This window comes from Pelmatolapia mariae, linkage group LG7 (assembly GCF_036321145.2).
Source record: "Pelmatolapia mariae isolate MD_Pm_ZW linkage group LG7, Pm_UMD_F_2, whole genome shotgun sequence".
Lineage (NCBI taxonomy): Eukaryota > Metazoa > Chordata > Actinopteri > Cichliformes > Cichlidae > Pelmatolapia > Pelmatolapia mariae.
Window position 1 is genome coordinate 45537673 of NC_086233.1, and position 19701 is coordinate 45557373.

Sequence of the window (19701 nt, forward strand, 5' to 3'; positions counted from 1 at the left end):
ATGCCAGAGTCCCCTCTCAGTCCCACAACAGCCCGTCAAAACCCAGCCAGCAGCCTCCTCAGTCACAGAGACAGTAGTGGAGGGGAAAGAGTCGCTAATGGGAACGCTGGCACTCTGAGTGGCGACGACTGGCAGACTCTTCAGCATAAACAGGTATGTGTGTGTCCTGCTACTCCTTCATCGTGCCCCTCATCCTCCTTTTCTTCATCCTTCAGCTCTTTCCTCTCCTTCATAAGTGGAAAACAGAACACTCTTCCTCAAACAGATGTCAAGAGAGAAATACCCCATGGCCTCATATTGGATATCCTCTGGCAGGACACGAAACCCAGAGCTCGCGGCTCTGTTGACAGTGACAAAGATTTCATATGAGATCTGAGGGGAGCGGGGAGTTGACACGCAGAATTCTTGTTTGTCCTTCATTATTAGTTTGTGAGTCAGAGCCAGGGAGGAATAATTGTGCACAGACCTAGGTCAAACAGATGCAAGTGAACGGCAAATAAGCATGGCCCAACACAATTTTATGGTTGTCTCTTGCAATTCCATCCCTGGTAATCTTAATCTAAGGGATCAATGAAACAACCGAGCTAATTAGCGGCCAGCAACAGCGTTTCCTCCAGTCCGTCCTGTCATCTTGTCACTTTTGTTCTGTTCTATTCTCCTAATTCACTTTCTAAATCTGGACTTCAACTTGTGCCAGCACTCAACTGCATGGTGTTAATATTTAAAGATCCTATTTTTTGGTTGGGGGGGGGGTATTTTCAGCTGACATAATAACTTTATCCTGTTGCAACGTTGTCTGTCTGCCAGAGTGTGATTCTGGTCTTCAGAATTTAATAATAACTTGTGATATGAATATTTTTTTTTTCAATCTGAAAACCCTAAAAATATTACAAATAAGGACTATTCATGTAGAAAACTGTTTTTTTTCCTTTGATAATAAAAGGCAGGGACCTTCATCTTTAATGCATTTCTTTCTTACCTGTATCCAGGCTGCACGCAGCAAATGGATGCACGGTGATTTCTAAAGCGCGATAATGAAGCCAGCTGCACCTACATGCAAAAGAACATTCAGGGAGAACAAAAAAAGTTTGACACATATATTTGTCAGTCTTGTCTTAAACTTTTATATTTTTAAAAACGTGGCATAACCACCGTGTGGTTTGTGTTTTTTTTGGGGTGTTGCTTTTGTTAACAGTGGTAGTTGAACTTTTTTAAAGCTTTTTTTTTTCTTTGCTAATTTTGGTAAAGCGTCTTTGTCCTCCCCCTGGTTTTTGAGAAAGTATGTCTACATAATCTTGATGGTTGATTTAACTTCTGCCAATCAACCAGTAAATTAAAAGGCCAGCTGTTTCAGAACTAAATAAGACCACTGCACCTCCTTCCTTCCTTGTTCCTCATGTAATGCCTATTGCTCTTAACTTTCTCAGTCTGGTTGAACACAGGGGGCAACATCTCAATGGACTGATGGGTGGAAAAATTACAAACTTGAGGTCCTTGGTGCATTCTTTCATTACATCCTGCAGGCTGCTGAGATATTACTTCAATATGACAGCTTTACCAAACCAAAAGAACAGCCTTAGTCTGTATATAGCGGTTGATGTTTTATATATAGATAAGGAGACCACATACTGCAAAATTCAAATAAATTATATTTTCCCCAACAATCATTTAGTAGCACCTTTTTTTTATGTGTTGTTTGTAATACAACATGTGGAATATGCATGTTGTTGTTTCTTAATGCAGTCATGGTAATTGCTGTAGGCTCTGTGTGACTACAAAGGGAGACAATCGCCCTGTTATTTGTCACCCTATCAGTGACAGCACAGATCAGTTATTATTCTGGGAGTGTTTGCCTTTATTAATACCCATACACTTCTATTAGGAGCCACAACAAGCTTGAAATTGTGTTGCTAATTAACTGGTCAGCCTATCTCCAGTCTCATTTTGGGTCAGTGACACAATCCAGCATGATGATGTTCACAAAAGGTTGACAACACTGTTGTGTAATTGGAAAGATTCCCATTTGATGGTTATTACTGTTTATCACCTGACACTCTGTCTCAGTTATTGTTTTGACTGCACTCCTGACTGTCCTTTAAAATGTTGTCCTTCCTCTTCTTCTTTGAGGTCTTTCTTGCTATGATGGCCCCGCAGCAGATTCAGCAGTTTCTGGCTCCCAACCAGCTGCAGGCTCTGATCCACCAGAAGCAGCAAGCCCTTCTGCTTCAGCAGGTATACGCACAGTTAACATATATACATGTCAGGGTGGTGGTGTTTGATAAACATGACTTACATAACACAGCAAAGTTTGTAAATTGGCTACTTTAACAACTATTTATTTGTTTATTTATTATTTGCATATACATATAATTATTATTATGATTGTTGTTAATTTAGCCTAGTTTACTAGCTAAGAGACGTCACTTAGCTAACAAGCGTTAAAAAACTACAAAACTCTTATCAATGGGAACTTATGACAATGAGAATACAATGTGGTTATAAGGTTAGATATTTGAGTTAATGTTACTGCAAAATGATTTAGACTGAGGCCATGATTAACATGAGCTTAAAGCTATCAAGGTGAGCTAATTTGTAAGTTAGTCATTCCAAAGCAAACTGGTGTTCCAAAGTCAACCAATCAAACAATATGTATAATAATAATAATAATAATAATAATAATAATAATACAACAATAACACAGCAGCTTACTAAATGTCATAATACATATTTAACATTAGATAAAGTGCAAAAGTGCTAGTGCTAGCACATTATGACTTATACTAGGAGAACCAAAAGGTATAATTATTAAAAAATAATTAAAAAGGCCTGCACTTCTGGATTTTAACTCAACCTTTTGAGTTACCTAGACTTTCTCCACTAAGGTTTAACTCCATCTCATTAAATAGAATGTATTAATTTTGGCTTAGTATCATCATATCACCAACATATCAGTGTTTAAAATGACAATGTTAGCCTATGACCCCTTTCTTCTGTGGTTTCTGTTGTTGTTGCTTTGTTGTTATTTATTCTCCTCTTGTAGCAGGGAAACAACAAAGAATCATGATTTTTATAAAGAGTTTGCCTGGGTTAAAGTGTTTTAATGCTTAAGCACGCAGTCTTTGAACAAGTTTAATATCAGACAGTGCCTATACCCAGCTAGTGTGTCTGTAAATCTCTATCTTCAGTAAAAACCTTTTTGTCATTCTTTCCACCTTCTGTAATATACCAAATACTGAAATTGTACCACACACCTAAGATTGGCAAACGTGAGGCAGCCTAAAATAAATAAAACAAACAAACATTTCTACCAGTAGCAGTTATAAGTGTCTAAATGATCGTGATAATGCTACATTTTTTGATAGCATCACCTGAAAGAGTTCTACAAGAAGCAGCAACAACAGATTCAGCTGCTTCAGCTACAGTCCAGTAAGAAAATCAAAGAGGTAAGAGTCTCAGGCTAGACTATTACACACCTATATATTTTTGGAGGATATCCTATTGTTGAAGATTGATACACATATAAAAAATAAATATTTATTTCTTTTCCTTTCTCTGGTTGTAGAGATTAAAGTGAAATAGTGAATGGATTTGGCCTTTTATTTTGAAAGAATTTTGACATCTGAGCTTGAACAGAAATAGTATGTGGATTTGGGCTTTTATTTTAAAATCATTTCAGCATCTGATGAAGTCATTAAACGTTATCATTAAATGGTGATATCACCTGACTTAAAATTATGCTTTTCCAACCTTAAAAGCTCAGAATCAATATCTAAACATCTACCAGATTTGACCTTTAATGGACTGACTGGTCTCACTCTGGTATGGCAAAAGAGAGTGAGGGCAGTGTTTACTACCTCAGTAGAAATGCTTTCTTTCCCCGTCCTCCAGCTCTCCTCTCCCCAGCTCGTCTTCCAGCAGCTCATCCAACTCCAGCAGCAGCAACAGCAGCAGTTTCTCCGGGCGCACAGACCAGCGCTGTCCTCTCCCGCCCTCTCTCCAGGTCACTCCTCTTTACATCTATTTCCAAAGTTATACATTAAAAAAAAGTTTCTTCAAATCAACTCTTTCATTTTGTGTATACCATGTGTTTTAAGTCATCATTTCGAGATTGAAGGAACAGTAGGGACTCTGTATAATTAATGTACACTGAATAACAAATGCTACATCGCTAGAAAAATACACCACAGCTACTTTGCTATTTGCAGGAGTATTGATAGACTTTGTGTTTTCAATCATCTTTTAGCTTGTCTCAGCCCTGCAGAGATGCAGCAAGTATGGAAAGAGTTCACAATTGGAATGACTGAAGATAAAATCACAATAAAAGAGAATCGAGAATCTTCCGCTGGCAAAATAATGTCAGCAAAAGTCCCAGGGAGACAAGCCGATGACCAGCAGTTTGCCTGTCCTCACAGAGCTGAAAGGTAAGAGCCGTCTGTTCTCGCTGTAAGCAGCAGGAGTGCTCAGGTGACACTGCCTTTTTTCTGTTAACATCAAAGACTTGTCATCTGTAGACATTTTTTTTTCTCTCAAGGTGTGGGTGAGGAGATGTTTGCTTTTGAGACTTCACTTTTAATTCCCCTTGGGGACGATGTATTTTGTATTGTTTGTTTGCTTTGTGTTCCGCCACCTGAAGTGGATCAGCAAAGAAAAAGTTTACGTAACTGCAGTACACGTCCCGAATCAAAAGTAAATAGTTATCCTTTTTTTGTGCTTTTTTTTGTCAGTGCTCCCTGCCACCTCTCTCCTGTCATTTCTGCTACCTGAAAAGAAAACAAAACACTCTTATATCTGTTTTATTGCTGTTTTGTTGTTTGTCTGCTGTGGTTTCTTTAATCTTGACAGGCCCTTCTCTCGCTCTCTCTCGATCAGCACTGTTAAAGGTGATCATGCTGCCAAACACGCCCTCTTCGGTCACGGCGTGTGTAATTGGCCCGGTTGTGAGTCAGTCTGTGAAAACTTCAGCCAGTTTATCAAGTAGGTTTAAACAATCTTCACACTTTTAATTTTTGACATATAGCAGTGAAAACAATGCAGCAGAATAACTGACATCTCTTAACCTCATCTTCAGATAGTAATGGATAATATGTGAATTATGTAATCACATTTTTTTAATGAAATGGATTACATTTGAAAAGACACATAATTAGATAATAGCTCCACTGTTATGGATTTGCTTTTTTCATTTTGATTACTTCTTTCAAACTTTACAATTTTAAAATTATGATTTTGATCAGCTTACAGTTAAATGTGTTAATTATTATGTTAGTTATGTTACTTTGTGAAAAAAAATCTAGTTATTTAAAACTAAAATTAGAAATTAACACGATTTTATTGTTTGTGTTGCTTGTTTGTTTACTGTTCACTCAAAACCAAAAAGAACATTGAGACATGAGAATAACAATATAAATAAACTTAAACTTAATTTTTCTTTCTGCAAATATTGTAAAATCCTTTAATTCATAACCACACAGCTGATTTGAGTTTGATTTATTTTTGTTTAGATACTTACTGTTGTTGTTATAGCCCATAACATTCACTTCATCATCAGTGTGGATCTAAATGTTGTTTTATCCACAGTATTTGATAAGAGATAAAAGATTCTTCCTCTACTTCTACATTTAAAAAAATCTCCTAACATATTTGCTCTATTTGTTTCAGGCACATAAGCAGTGAACACACTCTGGATGACAGAAGTACAGCCCAGTGCAGAGTCCAGATGCAGGTGGTTCAGCAGCTTGAGCTTCAGGTAGGGACTCTAACTTATAAGTATCACTGACAGAAAAGGAAGCAGTGATGCTTGAATTTTGTCAGATTTATTGAAACTTGCACAGTGTTAAGATTTTCTCAAGGTCAACACTGATTTTGTCATTTTATGTGCAATTTCCAACTGAGGTCTACAAACCAGAAGCACGAGTGTTCATAAATCCAGGCTTAAAGCAGAGGAGATAGAGCCTTTTCAGCAGTGTTTCAGCTGCCCACGTCTCTGTTGAAAACCTAGTTATTCTTGCTTTCAGTTCTAGTTGAGCAGAGAACCCTAGCTTTTATACTTAATTGATTGTATTTGATGATTTTTAGTATGTATTTGGTGACTGTTACGGATGAATGTGCATTTTGTATAACCTGTGCACTTTGGTGAGCTGAGTTTTTTTAAAATGTGCTCTAGAAATAAACTTTGACTTGACTTTCAGAGCGTTCTTTCGGTGCTTCGCACGTTACAATAACCTCTAAATTGTTATGGATCATGAGGGGGATTAGTTGCTACGTCATCAAAATGTGTAATATTCTATAGACTGAATGATGAACTGAGATGATGATACAGTCATAATTTAAAACATGGGTGATACCTGATATTATGCATGAGATAAGAGGATTTTTCTATATACTTTATATATGCCCAACCCAACCAAAAAAAAAAAAAGTTTATATTTGGAGCAAGGCTTGTCTGCAGTCACTTCAAACAAGAAACACTTGATTAATTTCTCCAATGCTCGACTATCTAGAAACCTTTCTGTTTATGCTAAATCCTCATGCAACATTCAGCCCCTGCTGTGCTTTTCCTGGTGTTTGACACAGAACGAACGCTTTCTTCCAGAGATCTGTCAGGTTCACAGCCTTCCATTTCAATAACCTCTGTTTGGTGATTACAATGTGACACCATCCACTACAATTTCCGCTTCCTTTCTTCATCTCCTCTTACAGCTCTGCAAAGAACGGCAGCGTCTGCAGGCAATGATGGCTCACCTGCATCTGCCATCTTTAGAAGCTCAATCGCTCTCGGCGCCTGCACAGTCGCCACAGTCCGACACGGCTGCTGACCCGTGCGGCCCGCAGGTAGGCAGCGTTCAGTAATAGCTGCGCAAACAACACAGGTCGAGTAAATGAGCCGTGATATTTACGGCGTTACGGGGGGGAAACTCCAAATATGTGGAGAAAACAGCACATCTGGCTTCACCCTCATCTCTTCTAGCGCTGATGAAGATACTGCCAGGCTGTAATTGACTTGTTGAACTTTTACAGTTGAATGAGTTGCAAAAGCAAGCTGACATTTCCTTAGGAACAAAAAAACCCCAAAACACAGCTTTGAGGCAATGCTATGTGGGATGACAGTCCTGGTAAGAAATATTTTATCAAATTGAAACACAAATTCATTTTTTGAAAAAGTTTACAAAGCACCTTTTGACTATGGCTCTAATTTGATCTTTTCTCTTTTACTTTGCGGAGCCCTCGGTGCTTTTTCAAAGCGAGGACACTAAATGTACAGAGTGCTTCCTCTCCTCTCCTGTCCAGCTGTTGGCACAGACGTGCTGTGATAATGTGGGAGCTAATCATTTGTTAATCTTGCAAATATTGCGCCATAATCACAACACCCACCAAACAATTTCACCCTATAATTAACAATAATTGGCTTCCTCCTTATTGTGATATTAGAGGAATCACCTCTGAAGAGGCGAATCCAATCGCTCCGTTACACCCTGTTATGAATCTCCCACTCTGTTTTGTTTCCCTGTCAGAGTGTTCGCTGCTCTCGATCCTTTGTTAACTTCATGCTTTTGTCACTCTCAGCTCACTTCAGTCACCAACAGCTTGCCCTCGCTGAGACCATCAGACCCAGCCCAGGTATCCCCTCGACCTCTAGATCCTGTTGGCACTCCATCCCAGGGGTGTGAGAAAGAGTTCCCCTCTCACACGTCAGGCGTTGGGCCTATGAGACGTCGTAATCACCCTCTGGTCTACTCGCTGTCTTCAGGTGAAGTGTAACCTGGCCACTTGTTTAAGCTGCTCAACACACAGCAGCTCGTTCCAGATTTTTTACTTTGCTTTTTCTTTATTCTGCTTTCTTCTTGTTTCAGAAAATGAATATGAACTTTACAAAAACACTGATCTCAGACCACCTTTCACCTATGCCACACTGATTCGACAGGTATGACAGATTTTTTTAAATTTTCTATTCACCTTCTTTTATTTTGTATTTGCTGGTCCCGTATTGATGGATAAACAATGTTTTCATGGAATCTCTATGTTGCATATTTATTTGAATAACTTGATTCAAGTGATACAATTTTCAGTCAGTGTTTGAAGTTTTTATCAAGTTAAATATGAATGTTTTCCTGTTGTTTTAGCAGTCAGCTGGTTTTAGAGCGTGAATATGGAAAAAACTGACATGAGGCCTTTTTACAACTGATTAATAAGTAAAAATAGTTTACACATGACTCACTAGTTAACTATAAGACAGAATAATGTTATAAAACAGAATAAAACATTTAATTTTCAATATTTTTATCCACCTGACATCAAAAAATGTGCTTGTTTGTGTTTTTCTTTTTATATCTTTTATATATTTAACCTCGGTTTGTATATGTAAGTTTAGAAATTTTGTTCTGTTTGTGTGTGTGTGTGTAAAAAATTGTATTAGGTTGATGTTTGTATATTAAATGTCATATATGTGTGTGTAGTTAACCAATGCATTTACATTTTTGATGTCTCATGTGGAGTCACAGTGTGTTATATGTTGTTTTGCTATTGCACAAAATGTAAAAACTGTGCAAGTACACTTTAAATACGTCGATAAAATAAGTGTGAAGAAGAATCATTAACTGAGTAAAAAAAAAAACTGGATAGAAATGATTAAGCACAATAAAAAAGACAATAAAGTAAGTAAATAAAAAGAAGGAAGTAGTTGCCTACTTCAATTAAGAGTCCAATTAAAGGTCGGTTTTACATTTCTGTTTGGAGCTTGGAGTGTAAAAGTTCCCTCACCAAAGGCATTGCGTCCTGCACTTTGGAGCAACTAGCAGACTCATGCCAGAGAATCCAAGCAGTCATACCAGCTCATACTTTGTAACCATGTGAGACATCTAATAGATCACAGGGTGCTTCAAAAATATCTGGAAGCAGTAAATGTCAGGAGTCTCCTTCTGGTCCAGATACATGCTCACCTGCAGGGTTGTGAAATATCTGTAATTGATTTTTTTCAACATTTTCGTAGCATTAAAGTGTGAATCTTGATACAAAAACATGCATCTGTTTCTACTAGAGCATTATTTTTGCAGAATTGGTGATTCCTTAAATTAAAACAAACACAAAAGCCGTATCTTTGTTCCTTGCCTTCGCTAAACTAGTGAAGGCCTTAATTTGATCCTGTATTGTGCTACAGTGTATTATTTCCTTTCCATCTACAGGCTATCATGGAAGCATCAGACATGCAACTAACCCTCAACGAGATATACAACTGGTTCACAAGGACATTTGCTTATTTCCGACGCAACGCCGCCACTTGGAAGGTATCCCACCTGCAGATGATTAACTCTGTATCCCACTGTGTGTCATACCCGATGCATGCAGCATGCATTCAGAAATATCTTCCTCACTCTGATTTCATCTGGATCAGAATGCAGTTCGACACAACTTGAGCCTGCACAAGTGTTTCGTGCGCGTGGAGAATGTGAAAGGTGCGGTGTGGACTGTGGATGAGGTGGAATACCAGAGGAGGCGATCCCAGAAGATCACAGGGTACAGTAGATCCTCCTTGTTTATCGCAGTGCCGCCATCAGGGTATCTGTACATATTTCATAAATATAATGATAATTAATTACACAATAATCAAAATATCACATTTTAATCACAAAACACAGCTTTAGCATGAGTCACCACAAACTTCTGCTGTTTGTAAATTCACAAATTTATATTCAGCCTTATGGACAACAGTGCTAAGTATCATCAAAAACCAAAAGGAAAGGTTTAGTTTCCTTATTTTAAAGACAGACATCTCTGCAGGTGATTTATTTAAAACTGAGTCTCATTGAAAATTGCTGTGAAATATACGGCGCAATATTAATGGAGACAAAAGTTACATTTTTAGCATTTCCAGGAATCATGGCTTTGGAATTTAAGTTGAAATCAATCCATAAATTCCAATCTGATCTCTCTCCTTTATCACTCAAATCCGATGATGGTAATGTTGACTTTAAAAAAATTCTCAAAAATCTTTAAAATATAGATAAATGTGGTTGGAAAATTCAAAATTCCATTCAGTAGAGGCCCTTTACTCCTATTCATTTGTTAAATACATTATGAATTTTCATTGCTGTTATCTGTTATTTTCTATTATCTGCAGAAATCCATCACTGATGAAAAGTATTTCCTCCAGTGCAGGTTTTGGGACCCTAATGAATTCTGGCTTGCAGGTGAGCCAATGCATTCTCAACGCAGGAGTGCTAACAGGTTGGGGGCATGGCCACTCTTTCATTTATGCTCACTTTTCCTTTCAGACCGCACTGGCAGAGGCGTCACTGCCAGGACTCAAGAAAGACAACGTAAGAGGAAATTCAAAGAGTCAAATACAAAAGAGCAGCATGGCTGACAGCCACAGAAACCAAAACTTCTCTCCTCGCGTCCAGCCGTGAGTTTAGCTTTGATATAAAATTCACTCCAAAAAAATTCAGTGATATAACTCTGAAGTTTGATGTCTTTTCTATTTAACCTCTTACAGGCCGCTTTTCCTTGAAGACAAAGAGCTGAAGGTCAATGACCAAGGATGTCTGATACACACAGTGAAACCAGTCAGTCTGCAGCCAGACATGAGTGAAAATGATGGAGGGCATTTGTTTGACCTTGAATGACTCTTTGACTGTTAATAAAAGCAGTAAAATCAGCATTAAAACCATTTAGAATATTTTCTATTCATCTGCAAATGTAATAAAGTAAATTTAGCTTTGAGACAGATTAGAGCAGCCTCAATTTCTCCTCAATTTCAGCCAAACAGCAAAAGAAAGTAGAATATAGTGCCACTTGTGGTCTCTGTGCTGGGAATACTTTTATCAAATATTTAAATATTGGACTGTATATCTTAATAACAGTTATTATTCAAATATCAAACAGTTCTGACATGTAACAAATTGATAGCATTTAAAGGTGACCGAGATTAGTCGCATTTCTTAGGATAATAGTATTTTTTGTTTGTTTGTTTGTTTTGTTTGACTTTCTAACGGACATCTTGCCAAGAAAATGGCAACAATTTAGAACAATTTGTGATTTTTCACCAAAAACAACCCGTACGCTTTTGTATTAATTATTTATGATGATATAGAAAATGATTGTTGATAATGTTTGTTAATAGTTTGTGTCTCAAAGACACTTTTAAATAACTGAAAAGCATTCGTTGTGCACTGTTTCTTCTGTTTTCTCTGTTATGATTATTGATAGAAAATATCTGATTTTCACAGGTCAGTTTTTTTTAAATGAGGGTCTGTATACTGAAATAAAGATTCTGTTTTTGTTATTGAGAACACGGTCTGTATAATGTGTGTAAAGATGTGTCAGTCTGTAGGCTTGTGTCCAACATTTAACAATAAAAAAATATATATAATAGTTTAATGTTGTATTTATAAGGCTGTGCAACATTATGCTTTTTCCTTCAGTTATCAACTTGCATACTTAAAAATGTAACACCCATGCGTTGGGTATTTTTAATGCTGATTTATACAAAGTAAAAAAAAAAAGGCAAATTTGTAGTGTCATGTTTGGATTTGTTTGACATGGTGCATGTACTTGTAACTTAAACACTGTGAGGTTTCTCCAAACCATTGTTTCAAAAAATGCCTGCAGCCCCTGTCAGTACAACCATTACATAACATTTTAACATATAACTTTAATTTTTACATAGATTTCACAGTACTGCTAAGTGTTTCAAAATTAGATAAAGCTAATTAAATTTCCATAAAGACAGTAAAATAACTTCTGCATTCACTTACATCATAGTACCATACCCTGAAATAAGTATTTTCTATATTACTATATGAATATATTATATTTTACTTTTTTTCTCTATGGTCTCCTAAAGATCACTGATAAGAGGTCTCAGCTACAATCCCTGTTAAATTATCACAAATTAAAATAATAAAATAAACACTCCCAACATTGTGTCATCAACTGATACACACCCTGAAGTGAAGCTGTGACTGTAGACTTCACAACCAAACACAGAACAAAAGGCTCCCTGTTTTGACTATTGTCAGTAATTGTCTTTGCTGATAACATGTTAACTTTAGGTTTGCTGTTCCTTCTCGGGTCTTGCTTTGATTTGCTGTCAGCCTATTAGATGACATTTTCTTCTGATTGCCTCCGTGCCGTGTGCGTACTGACTGAAAGTTAGCATGGTGCTAGACAACTTCAACAGCTTCACTTATGTGTTGCTTTGATGTGCCATATACTCACTGCGAGGCGGGCCAGTCAGCATGTTTTTTAATGTAGCACTTTTGACAGCACTTAATCAACAGCCCCTCCAAAAAGGCCGGTCTCTGTTCATCTTCTCATCAGTGGGTAATGATGATGCTGTCGCACATGTGCTCGTTCTGTTCGCGAAGTTCTCTTCTGCGGGAAAAACAATATCTCCACATACAAAGATTTAAATGTATTTAAACTGCTTATTACTGATTTCATCTTTTAAATCCAACGATGCAATGATGTGGCAAATCTTTACACACCAGAAACTGTCAAGCTCAATTTTCAAGTCAAGTTTAAGCAATTTATTTTTATTTTAGTCTAAATTGATCTTGTGAGCCAGAAATGTAAAATCTTTGAAATATCTGAATTTTAAAAAGTTTTCTTTTGGTGTGAAAAGAAAAAGTAAAAGGATATTCTCAAAATGTTTCTATCTAATTAACCATCTCTTAACAAATAAGTTAAACAGCTGAAAAAAAATCACAATTCAGAAATGATGCCAGACATTTACACACTGATTTTACACACTGATTGCATCTAAAGTCATTAAAAAGAAACTTAATGTCATAAAAATGTTCTGAGCAGCTTCTTGGCTTAACCACCTTATTGGTAATGATTAAAACCCCTGGTCCTGATGAAATGAATGATTGGAGATTTAAAAAAAAAAAAACAAAGCTGGCAGCTTAAACGCTCTGTTTCTCCACAGAAGCTCTTAGGATTAAAACAAGCATGTCAGGCTCAGGACTGAATGTTGGCTTGTCAATGACAAATGTTGACTTTTTACTCTGTTCTTTTTACATTTTAAGGTATTTGAACAATTGTGAAAGGTAAACAGAGCAATGGACAAAACAGGAAAATATCCTGCTTTATGGCACACATAAAAATATGACTTTTCTTGAAATTAGTGGCATCTTCTCATCTCACATGGGAAATATTACTATGTTATGCATACTAAAAGCTAGACAGCAGACAACTTTTATCGGTTTGGCTTGTGTGAGAAAGAGGCAAGAGAACATACACAGTATTCAGCTGACACACTCATGGGGTATGTGTCTCCATTGTGTTAGGTGACTAAAAGCAGAACAGAGAAAGCAACTTGAAGTCACTCAGCAAGGCCTCGGCTTTCTTTGTGCTCTGTGATCAGCAATGTTTGGCACAGCCGCTCTGTTGGGAAGGGGATTGTTATTAACTCACAACAAAACACACACACACAAAGAGCACAGCTAAAAGCCTCCTGAGCGGTGACTCATGTCGGCATGTTGGGTGTTGGTGGAGGTTTCCTGACCCTTTGGTGTGGACAGAAGCCAGAGGGTGAAGGAGGAGATCGAGTGAACAAAGCGTAAGAAGGATCCTGAGCAGTCATGTATACCAGACATGTTACCAGGAGAGCACTTATCTGTGGATGGGGAGGAGCAAAAAACAAGCCAGACTAAAGGTAAGTGCAGATGTTGTGATGTAAAAACAAATAATTCAACTAACTTACAGTTATGTTAATAGGATGTTAAGTCTGAGTAGATATTTGGATTTTTGATGGACATTGACAAAAGTCTCGCTCTTTTTCCTAATTAGCATATGTAAACAATGGTGTAATTTTTAAGAAATCAAGAGAAAGGGTGTGAGGGTGGAGGTGCAAGGTTTTATAGTTTTTCTCAACCAATACAGAAACAAGGATAAACATTTGGTTCCTCTGTTCACTATTTGTAAGGATTTCTATTTTTCCGTATTTAAAGGTTTTAGTGTTTCTCCACAAAATGGGCAAAGGGTCAAAAGCTTTTTGGACACAATAAAGCAATATGGGACAGCAATAAGAGCTCACAACTTAAGAAGTTTCCATTACATTTGTCAAATATTGAAATATTCTGGCAAATATATAAGAGCTGAGTGCATTCACGATAGAGTTTTTTGCCTTTTTACCAACTCAACATCTAACTTGTCTTTCTTTTTGTGTCTCAAGGTAGCGCGTCTCTAAAATCAGCCCAGGAAATCCTTTCAGTGGGTGACCCTGTTAGCAGAGGAAATACCATCACCACTGATCTTATCAGCTGTAAGTGGAAACAAAGAGACCTGCGAAGCATTAAGAATACAGTAACAAAAATTCATTGTTACGCTGACTGATCAGGTTATTGAGAACGTGTAAACTAAGAAATTTCCTGTTTAATTCACATTGTAATTAATCATTGAAATACTTAATCAAATTATAACTAATGATAAAGACAGACATATAACGACATGTGCCAGAAAACTGTTTCATTCAGCATTTAGTTGCAACGATCTCACGAGTTGATCCTTCCATTTCCAGCTCAGCCTCTGCCTGCTGTTTCTCCACCAGCAGAGGCCTCACAGGAGGCAGCAGCGTTTAAGAAACATACATCTGACCACCAGCAGAAGCCCGTGTGTCCACGGTGTGGCCTCACAGCTCCAGATGACAGACTGCAGGGCTCCAGGTTGTCAGTGCACAGCGGCAGCAGGAGCAGTAAAAGGAGAAGGGAGACAGGTGCTGCGGCTGGATCACACCAAACTGCGGCTACACCTGCTGGTAAGTTCTATAGTATGACTTAATTTACATAATGTAAAGAACAATGACGATGTGAACCGAAAGTACAAACTGTAACGTTTATTTTGATACACACAGTAAGCAATTTTAATACGCTAGCAGATCAATTTTCCTTTCCAAGACAAGGCAAGTTCTGTATTTCTGGACTAAGACAATAATAATTGTGATATTAACATACACAATATCAAAAGTTATTACACAGTAAAAATATTCATTTTTTTCTATATTACTGCTTCTATATGGTTATATTGTGACATCTGTCTGTTCTCACTTTTAATCTGAGGAATTGATTAAGCTAATAAACTGAGAATATACAGTTAAGTCAGGAAGAGATTGATAGACACAATATATATAAACTTTACTTACTTACTTACTTATTATTACCAAGTGAGTATTCACTCACCCATCCAAATCATTAAATTCACCCGTAACCCTCCATGGTCACAGGAAGTGTTGGTCAAGTTACTTGAAAATAGTAGTTAGTTACTGATTACTTCTCCCAGAAAGTGATCCCCTTACTTTACTGATTACTTATTTTCAAAAGTAATTAGTTACTTTATTACTTAGTTACTTTTTAAAAACATGATTTACAACCTGAATACTTTATAAAGCAATAGACCTTTCAGTCCAGTTCTATTTTTTTCTGCATAATCCATCATATAAAATGTAATCAAATGAAAAAGTCTCTTTTTAAAACTTATTACATTTAAACCTATTTTCTGTATATTCCAGGATCTAAAATAAAATAATCTTTTGTGTTTACACTCACTCTTTCAAATAGATGCAAGTAAAACACACCAAAAAATAAATAAAATCAAAGATTCAGCAGCACTAAGTCTGTTTTCACTTGTTTAGCAGGAGTGGGGCCAGTGGAGGTTTGCCAGGTGCTACAACGGTCATGTCAGTGGGAGGATCCGGGGCTTTCTCTATGAATTTCACATTCCCGTGGCAGCGTGCTAGGTGCTTGCTCAGATTTGAAGTTTAATTTTTCGCTGCAGAAAGAGGTTTTCTTCGCAAGTGTACAGCGGACACTTGTGTTTTTGTCATTTTTTTGACAAAAACATTTTTTGCTTACAGGAAAGTAAGAGTAATCTAATTAGTTTTTTTGCAATAGTAATAGTAATACTTTGCTCATTACTCGAAAAAAGTAATCAGACTCCCAGTCTCTGGTCACAGGTGTATAAAGTAAAGCAGCTAGGTATGCAGACTGCTTCTACGAACATTTGTGAAAGAATGGTTCGCTCTAAAAAGCTCTTAATGTTTAAGCACGTTTGTTTGGGATGATTTAAGAGTGGGGCCAGGCCTTCTCATCCAGCATCAGTGTCTGACCTCACAAATACAGTGAAGAACGAAGGAATGGCCCAAAATTCCCATAAACCCACTCCTAAACCTTGTGGACAGCCTTCCCAGTGGAGTTGAAGCTGTTATAGCTGCAAAGGGTGGGCCTACATGACATTAAACCCTATGGATTAAGAAAGGGATGGCAGTCAGGTTCATATGTGTGTGAAGGCAGCTGAGTGAATTCTTTTGGCAATATAGTTTACATTCAAATGAGTTACCAAAGAAGATAAAAGTGGCTCTTTCTATACAAATTTAGCTGTTTCAAGTTTTGCTGAAAGACTTTAAAGCTGCACTTTCTCTTGTTTTCTCCAAGTGTGCAATGGGCCACTCCTTGTTTATCATTGTGTTCATGTTGTTATCTCTATGAAGTTACTCATTAAATCAATACAGTAGCCACAGATAATGCTCCATTTTCATCTACGCACAAGTATTACCATAAGTTATAGGTGGGGGGTGTATAATTCAGGCGGCTAAGCAGGAAAACGCTCAACCCCACTCCCCAGGGAATTCTGCCGCCTCCTTTTCATTTATTTCCTTCAGTAAACAGGATAAAACAGCTTGATTTGCATGATATCACATGCTATCCAGTCCGTGTGAGGATGAAAACATTAGCTTCGTAACAATACAACTGTTGGGATCGCGAGAGACGCCCTGTAACCCACTGGTGGGGTTAATGTATGCAATTTCATCTGCACCTAATTTAGGAAGCGGCACAATTATCATGTGACAGCTCCTTCCTAGTTGTTGTTCATCACTGGAAGCCCTCTGCGGCCTTTTTTATTTTCCCCCGAGGACTGAACAAAGCTCTGTGATTAAGTAAACACAATCACACTTGATCATTGCGGCAGAATAGTTTATCTTTCAACTTTCAGCTGCCACTGCAAACAAACATGTGAGAGATTAATTTAGGGTTAATAGAGTCGTTAATCCCAGTTTGTGATGGGATGCGGCAAGCTCTTAGAACACAACATGTTTGACCTCACGTGATGAACGTTGCTGAATCTGTTTTGTGTCTGATTTTGCGTGTGTTCTTTGCAGACACGTGCTTTCACCTGCTGCTGGCGTGCCTGTGGTGCCACTGCTCCGTGCTGCTCCTGGGTCTCATGGAGGCTTGCTCGTCATGCCTTCACGCCCTCTGCTCCTCCTGCTGCCACGCGTGCACCCGCTGCTGTTCAGCCGTTCAGGAGGTTCCCGTGGAGGAGCTCAACTGCCACGCCCACTGCCACTCCGTATTGTTCGAGTCCTGCTGCGAGCCAACCGAGTGTCTCGAGTTTTGTCTGGAGTGTTGCGAGATCTGCCATCGCAGCTAGGACACTAAAGACTGTGGGCCAATAAGAGAAAGTAACACTAATGTGGGATTTATTAGTATACTGATGTTGGTTTTGATTAACTATCATTTTATTAACCATGATGTAAACATATGAGTAAATGTGAGATGTGATGAGTCAATATTTTTTCTCTGATTTGATGCTGCTCGTCTTAAGTGAATGAAATATTCTTGGTATGCCAGATAAAAAACAAAACAACAACAACAGTTGTGCAATTGGGAAAAAAAACAACAGTAAAAATGGGTTTCTTCATGATATATTAGAAGTTGAATCAATGAAAAAGACCCAAGAGTCCTTTAGCTTAGGCTGGCATAAAGACTGAAATTTAGGGGACACCAGCACGGCTGCTGGCCACATTTAAAAGGGAACTCCTTCAACGACTTTGTACAGATCTTGGAGACTACCACTGCCAGTGTTGGGGTTGTAACTAAAGCAATACATTACACATAACCTTTCCGTAAAGCTGCATTACTTTTATGTTACCTAGTCCTTGCTGTAGGAAGTAATATGTTACACTAGTCGTTACATTACTTTCCTAATTCTTTGTAAAATGACATGATGCATGCTGCAACATAATGACAAATTAACAATATAAACCGCACACTAACACAAACACACCAACACTAATCCCAATCCTAATAAGGACCAAGATACAACAACAGAAAGCAAAGTTGAAAACCAGCCCAAAGGACACTTCAGAGCGATCCCCGAAGCGAGTCTGCTTTAGAAACATGAACAGGTAGAAAGAAGTCTTTAACATCCTGGGTTTTTTTTTTTTTTTGCTAGCTTTGTCTTAACATCTGGTCTGCAGCAGGTTGCAAAGACCTGAAGTTCTTGTATTAATATTTTTGCTGCTGTTTCTGTCCTGAACACAGTTTGCATGTCCCTAATGCTCTTATCCTTTCTTGAAATAAAAATAAAATCCATGTTCATATCTCCACTCCTCAAAGTTGTAGACTACTCCACCATTTTGACCTCCTGCACCTGAAATGAAATTGACTGTAGCACTAGTTCAGATAACTGAAGGACATTTGTAATGCAAGTAACAACATAATTTTAACTGTAATATAATAGTTTAATATTGTTACTGAGAACTGTAATGTCATTACAGTAAGCAGTTACTGATCTGTTAGCTACTACTAGCACAGCATATTATAATTTCTGACCAAACTTGGTTGACGGCACAGGTCATGAAATTAAAATGACAGAATGCCTGATTGGCTTTGAGAGACGGCGCTTCTTTCTAAAAAAAATTGTACAGTGTTAGTCCGACAGTGTTATAGCAGCACAAATCACAAGGGCTCACCAAATTCTACAATAGAAGTAGAGTGGACAATGTAAAAGTATTGTCTGCAATGCTGTGAATTTTTCTTCAAATATTTTGACAAAGTTTTTATTCATTACATATAAAGAGATGAGGAAATAGTTAGCTTAGCTTGGGAGAGGGAGTGCTATCTTTGCTCTATTTGAGACATATCTAACACACACCCTCAACCAAACGTATGGCAGCAATTCATTGCATGTAGACATGGTCAACACAAAGTTCAAGCTTATCAGAGTGAGGAACAGAGGTGATTTGACTGGCTTTGAACTTGGCATGTTCTTAATGCCAGAAGATCTTGTATTACTGCTCATTTACTGTGATTTTTCCCACGCAACCACTTCTACAATTTAGAAAATTATCTGAAAAAGAGAAAATCTCCATTTGCTGTTTGTGCCATGTGAAAAATGTGAAAAATGGCCACGCTGCTTTAAGTTGATGGGAAGGAAACAGGAACTTGTTAACTCCTTGTTACAACAAAGGTATGCAAAAGAGCATCTTTGAATACATAACACGTTGAACCTTAATCACATCAGCGGCAGAAAATTACTTCTGTCAGCTAAGAGCAATAAACTAAGGGTGCAAATCACAAGAGCTCATCAAATTCTACAATAGAAGAGAGTGGACAATGTAAAAGTATTGCCTGGTCTGGTGAGTGGTAATATGGATCAAAATCTCTAAGGAATGTTTCAAACACCTTCTTGAATCTGCATGTTGAAGAATTAAGCCAAGGGAGAAGGGTCCAACTAGTCCAGCCGGGTAGTCGGAAGCTGTGGCTAATAAAGTGTCCAGTAAGTCATAAACTAATGAAGCTCATGCGCAAGCTCAGATAGATAGATCTATGGCCTCACATTTGTCCGCTCCCAGGTGCTGTCAGCTTAATCTAAGCTTATCACTTCCACTTTCCCACACTGTCAAACTGTTTGTGTCATCACTGG

At 37.8% G+C, this 19701-nt stretch overlaps 2 protein-coding genes across 2 annotated transcripts; both read left to right on the forward strand.

The window, feature by feature from the left end:
- LOC134631793 (forkhead box protein P2-like) lies at positions 1 to 10619 on the forward strand. Its single transcript, XM_063480349.1, has 15 exons — positions 1 to 153; positions 2128 to 2232; positions 3363 to 3443; positions 3889 to 4000; positions 4244 to 4402; positions 4881 to 4974; positions 5659 to 5746; positions 6700 to 6831; positions 7564 to 7747; positions 7851 to 7921; positions 9180 to 9281; positions 9389 to 9510; positions 10115 to 10184; positions 10269 to 10399; positions 10490 to 10619. Exons 1-15 carry the CDS (start codon positions 1 to 3, stop codon positions 10617 to 10619), a joined length of 1734 nt encoding a protein of 577 aa, XP_063336419.1.
- A 2942-nt stretch (positions 10620 to 13561) lies between these two features.
- On the forward strand, positions 13562 to 17564 carry LOC134632318 (myoD family inhibitor domain-containing protein-like). The gene is made up of 4 exons (XM_063480992.1): positions 13562 to 13654; positions 14174 to 14263; positions 14519 to 14755; positions 17153 to 17564. The coding sequence occupies exons 1-4, from the start codon at positions 13594 to 13596 to the stop codon at positions 17422 to 17424; spliced, it is 660 nt and encodes a 219-aa protein (XP_063337062.1). The 5' UTR covers positions 13562 to 13593; the 3' UTR covers positions 17425 to 17564.
- The last annotated feature ends 2137 nt before the right edge of the window (positions 17565 to 19701 follow it).